At 32.3% G+C, this 6,092-nt stretch overlaps 1 protein-coding gene across 1 annotated transcript; it reads left to right on the top strand.

Annotated features, from left to right (window-relative positions):
• The first annotated feature begins 218 nt into the window (after nt 1-218).
• Nucleotides 219-5,061, top strand: LOC113107471 (protein FRG1). The gene is made up of 9 exons (XM_026270013.1): nt 219-405; nt 565-632; nt 790-912; nt 3,552-3,609; nt 3,757-3,871; nt 4,024-4,128; nt 4,412-4,503; nt 4,590-4,700; nt 4,944-5,061. Exons 1-9 carry the CDS (start codon nt 344-346, stop codon nt 4,978-4,980), a joined length of 771 nt encoding a protein of 256 aa, XP_026125798.1. The 5' UTR covers nt 219-343; the 3' UTR covers nt 4,981-5,061.
• The last annotated feature ends 1,031 nt before the right edge of the window (nt 5,062-6,092 follow it).

The following is a 6,092-nucleotide window of genomic DNA, read 5'->3' as shown; positions in this document are numbered from 1 at the left end:
CAAGTACAAAGAAATTACTTGGCCTACCTCCTCAGAAAGTGATTTCGGACACAGACAAAATAAGCTCTGAATAAATCACAATAAACTTTTGTTTTGTTTTTTTCTTCAAAAAGAAAGCTACTAATTTTTCAAGCTATCACAGTCAGTGCACGTTATATATTTCTCCGACCGATGTGTGTCGCGCTTCAGCCCAGCCGCGCGTTTTCAGTGCGGTTCTTTGACTCCTCTCGGCCACCGTACACACACAGAGCTGTTACAGGAAATCGTTTTCAATGCGTTAATAACAACGTTTGATAATCCTACATGAACGTTATAAATTAAGTCTCTTTAACTGTTTGTGATAATGACCGAGTACTCACACGTCAAGTCCACCAAGCTGGTCCTAAAAGGATTAAACGATAAAAAGTAAGCCTTTCATTCTGTATTACGTTCGAACAAAAGTTGTATCGTTTCTCATGAATGTTTACAGTTAACGTTAAGTCACTGTAATAATTGATGCAAAAGTTAATAATATCAGAAGTATTTACGCTAACATATATGGCCTGCGACTTCCAAATTGTGCAGAAAGAAGAAAAAGAACAAGGACAAAAAGAGAAAACGAGATGATGATGAAGACAAGCTGGATATCATTGGTATGTTGTTTCTTTGTCCATGGAGTTAAGATAGATAGATAGATAGATAGATAGATAGATAGATAGATAGATAGATAGATAGATCTTTGTAAATGCTCTGTGTTTTGTTGAAAGTGTTTATGATGCATGATATGAGCCTGTGTGAATGTGTTTTCAGGAGGCTGGTGGACAGTGAAGAGTTATGGTGAGATCACAGGCACAGTGGCCATTGAGATGCACAAAAAGTCCTTCATTCACGCGCTGGACACTGGACTCTTCACTGTAGGAGCTCCACATAAAGGTGCTGATTCTGCTTCATTAAACTCCTGAATGTTGTGGCTGCAAGGCAGCTTGGTTTATGTTGGCAAAACAGATATTTTAGCTTTGCTCTAAAAGATTCTCAGATATATCTTACTTTGTCTTATTTTGAATCGTTTTTAAATAACAAACAGGGTGGCAATAATTTCATTCCCTAAAGAAAAAAAAAAAAAAAAAATATATATATATATATATATATATATATATATATATATATATATATACATATATATACATATATATATATATATATATATATATATATATATATATATATGTGTATATATATATATATATATATATATATATATATATGTGTATATATATATATATATATATATATATATATATATATATATATATATATATGTGTGTGTGTGTGTATATATATATTATTAAAATAATATTTTGTAGACCAGTGGTTTATATGTTTTCAAATTATTCTAAACCAATTTACTTTATATTTAAGTAGGTTCAAAAATTCAAATGTAAAATCAGTTAAGCTTATGTATATATCATATTTCTTACTGTGTTTTTTAAACTCATGTTTCCTTAAAAAGATTTTGGCTATTTGAGTAAGTTAGCAGTAAGTTTAAAATACATTAAAATGTCCACGGGCAAATCTGTATTTTTGTACAAGCTATAACTAACATTATAAATGGACCTCAATTAACACATTTAAATAATAAAACAAATTTAAGTAAGAATTTACAAAATGTGCAAAAATTGTTGTGCGTGTAGGATGGCCTTTTACAATATTAACACCGTTTGTGATAAGCAAGTGCATTAATATAGTGATGAGTTGGTTTAAACAAACTAGAAGATTTATTGGAAATGAAATGCTTTATTCTTAAAGGCATATCATGTCTTAAAATACACTTTACAAGCTCATTCTGCAGTATTTTCAGGCAACAAGCAAATCTCTGCAATTATACTGCATTGTATTTTTTTCAGCCATTGCATTTTAAATTGAAAAGGTTTCTCTAATAGCACGGAACAAATAAGTCTCGAAAGTGGAGATGGCTAGGTGCTGCTGTTTCTCTTTTGCTCTCAGTGTGGGATTTAAAATCCTGAATAATGTTATGGTTGGTCAGTCTCCATTACCGCAGCCATTCATGCAAAGCACAGAGCAATTTTATAGTTCAGTCACCAGAAGTTGTTGTTTACAATTTTTTTTTTTGTTTTCAGCCTCATTTTCTGCTTTTCACTTACCGCTGATTGAAAGGATCGGTCTCTACATTTGTGCACGATCTCTAAAATGAATTTAATTTAGTGGTTGAGACCTGATATTAGTAAATGAAAGACTGTAACTGTTGTTGACACCCATGAGAATTCATGACAAGTGCATCTGTTTGATTCCCACACCTCTCTAGGCAGAAAACATGGACACACACACGCTACTCTGTAACTTTTTGAGCATATCATTTGAAGGCTCTTGCAGAATTCAGTATCTTAGATAATTCATGAGTTTGTGATAGAATAGAATATCAGCATTACTCTTTCTTTTGTTCAGTGATTCATGATCGAAAAACAAATAACTGTTCAAATACAAAGACTACGCAGTGTAATGAGTTGGGTTACAAGACTTTTTCTTTGTTTTCTGTTTTTGATTTTTATTCGATTTTTTTTTCTAGCATTGTTTCATGTTCTTGTAAATGTTCATCCGTGAAAACCTTGATGACATGAAAATTATTCAGTTATAAAAGTGTGGCAGCTCTGAATTATTTTCTGGAATGGAAATGCTAGCTTCATCTCCAGTAATATTGCAATTATATACAGTAAATATAGACTACCATTCAAACATTTGGGGTCAGTGAGGTTTATTTATTTTGAAGAAATAAATAAATAAGAAATTAATACTTTTACTCATTAAGGATGCTTTTACGTTAACCCAAATTGACATTAAAAACATTTATAATGACTAATTACTGTAGTTTTGACCTTTCTATTCATAAAGTGTCCTGAGAAAATTTTCCACAAAACTAGAAATCAATTGTTTTCAACATTGATAACAATAAGAAATGTTTTATTAAATCAGCCTTTTAGAATGATCATGAAGACTTCTGTATTAAATCATATTAGCAAACTTTTGTTTTACTATAATTATCAACTGAATGCAGCCTCGGTGAGCATAGAGCATAATTAATAAAAAAAAAAAAAAAAAAAAGAGTTTTGAATGGTAGTGTATACAAGTTTTAAAATATATGTGACCCTGGACCACAAACCCAGTCATAAGGGTCAACTTCTCAAAATTGAGGTTTAAGCTGATAGGATTTTTAGGATCTTACAATATTTGTCCGAGATACCACTATTTGAATATCTGGAATCTGAGCGTGCAAAAAAATCTAAATATTGAGAATAATCACCTTTAAATTTGTAGGAATGAAGTTCTTAGCAATGCTTATTTCTTATCATAAATTAGGTTTTGATATATTTACAGTAGGAAATGTACAAAATATCTTAATGGACATGATTTTTACTTAATATCCTACTGTTTTTCGGCATAAAAGACAAATTGATAATTTTGACCCATACAATGTTTTTTTTTTGGGGGGGGGGGGGGTTGCTAAAAATATACCCCAGTGACTTAAGACTTAAAAAAGATATGTTTTGTGTTTGCAGACGATGAAGGCCCAGATCCTCCAGAGCAGTTCACTGCCATCAAAGTCTCCGACTCCAGGTAAAGATCATGACCATATCTATATCTATAAGCAGTGATGGAATAGAAATGTGTAAAATGCATAAACACCTTTTAATGTTCTGTAGCTAATTTAGTTATTTTGATCTTGTGACTCATTTTTCTCTTTTTTGTTTTGCTGGTGTGTAGGATAGCGCTGAAGTCAGGCTATGGGAAGTATTTAGGTATAAACTCAGAGGGTGTTGTGGTGGGTCGATCAGATGCCATCGGCTCCAGAGAGCAGTGGGAGCCAGTGTTTCAAGAAGTGAGTGAATCTGCCAATCAGATCAATTCACCTGTCACAATGAATATACTTCAGTTTGTGTAAATGTGAATCAATCTGGGACATGAGGCTGGAAAGTTTTGAATTCAGTTTTGACCATTTCTTTTATTTTTGTTGTTTCCTGTTCGCCATAGGGTAAAATGGCCTTACTTGCTGCAAACAGTTGTTTCATCTCGTACAGTGAGAGCGGAGACATAGTGGCCAAAAACAAGACGGCGGGAGAGGAGGAGATGATCAAGGTGAATCTCTCATCAACTCACAGTCCACACCAAGATTCATTTATTTGTTGTTGTCTGAAGGAAATGATTCAAGGCTTTTATTTTTTTATATACATCCATATCTTTGCCCTTAAAAGCTCAACAAACATTTGAGAAATAACTCCATGAGAGTAGCCAGATTTGGCCACTACAGTGCAGAATGTATTTTATCTGAACACATCTGCTGTTGATCTACAAATTACATCTTTTTCTTCCGGAGGGAAGGCTATAAACTATTTTTTTTATGCTTATCTGTTGCCCACAGATCCGTTCATGCACGGAAAGAGAGGTGAAGAAAAAAGACGATATTGCAGATGAGGACAGGGGTGATGTCAAGAACTGTGAGGTCAACTATGTGTGAGTGCTTGCATTTATTACCTGCAGTGAGATACAGAAGCTGTGCTGTTTATTGAGCATGCAGTGAAGTGAATGTTTCCCTACAGGAAGAAGTTCCAGAGTTTTCAGGATCGAAAGCTGAGGGTGAATGAGGAAGACAGCGGTACGCTGAAAAAAGCCAGAACAGACGGAAAATTCCATGAGACTCTGCTGGACAGGTAAGACGTCTGACTTCAGGAGGACAAACCTCTTACTGTGATCATACTGAATAATAAATGACTGTAGCCTGCTGATCATCCTGATGGATGAAAAGGTGTCCGATTATGTTGATATACCCTATTGGGTGATTTATGGTGTTTTAAACAACATCGTGAATATGCAAAACGTTCTACAATAACAGTGGGAAGTGATGTATTATCATATGTGTTTATAAGAAATCATGTTTTTTGTTTATTTTTTAGGAGAGCCAAGATGAAGGCTGACAGATACTGCAAGTGAAACCAGCAGAAGTGTTTCTTTTTTTTCTTCCTCATCATTATAATTTTACATTGTCATGGATCTGCCTTTTTTTTTTTTTTTTTACAATAAACCTATTCACTTTACACAGGAAAACAGTGGTGTTATTGTTTTTTAAATAGCCTATAAATTATGTTGCTATTAGTAAACAGTCATTTGTTTAATATTGGGTTGTACATTTGCTTAATTCAACACATTAAATGGATTTTAAACTCAAAATCTCAATTTCATTATTATTATCCAATTTTCTGTTTCATACAAAAAAGGGATGATTAATCTATGGAAAACGTGGTTATACTTAATGTTTTGACTTTAGTCAATTAATGTTGATGTGGTGTAATTTTTTAGGGGTATAATATTTATTTGACCCTCTAACTAGCACTCTCTTTTCTAATTCTATATATATATATATATATATATATATATATATATATATATAAATACTTGCCCCATTTTAGACTTGCACTCTATTAATTTACTAACTGCTTGTTTCCTTAAAAAGATAAATATTTTTTTGTATTCTTAATTGATTTTATTATTTATTATACAATTAACAAAATCAAAAAATGCTTCTAACACCAGCCTGCTCTATTATTTTTCTATTGTTTTCTTTTTATTTATTATATAATAAAAAAACATTGCAACCTGTTAAGCTAACTGAGACTTGTTTTAGCACTTGCATATCATTCATGATTTGTATTGTTTCCATTGTCCTCATTTGTAGGTCGACCAACTGTATTGTAAATGTAAATATTTAAATTATAATTTTCTTCATGTTGAGCCACAAGATAAAAAGAATATTGAATAATGAATATTAATCTTGTGCCGTTAATAAGGCTTCGCGGTATGCACGTAAAATGAATTTGTACTTCCACTCTTACATTTGAAATAATATAACTAAGATATAAGATAGTTAAATATAATGTCATAGACTTTTTACTAATTTTCTAAAGATCTCTAAGTTTTCTATTTACGCACTTTGTGTAATTAAAAACTACTTAAAAAATATGGTTGTTGTTGCACTTCCCTCTATAACCGTTAGATGGCGCGAGACCGTCGCCTGTTTATCGGTCGATTTGACCTGCTCTGGTAAA

Source organism: Carassius auratus, chromosome 1 (genome assembly GCF_003368295.1).
Source record: "Carassius auratus strain Wakin chromosome 1, ASM336829v1, whole genome shotgun sequence".
Lineage (NCBI taxonomy): Eukaryota > Metazoa > Chordata > Actinopteri > Cypriniformes > Cyprinidae > Carassius > Carassius auratus.
The sequence above is the reverse complement of the archived record's forward strand: the minus strand, read 5'-3'. Positions and strand labels throughout refer to the sequence as shown.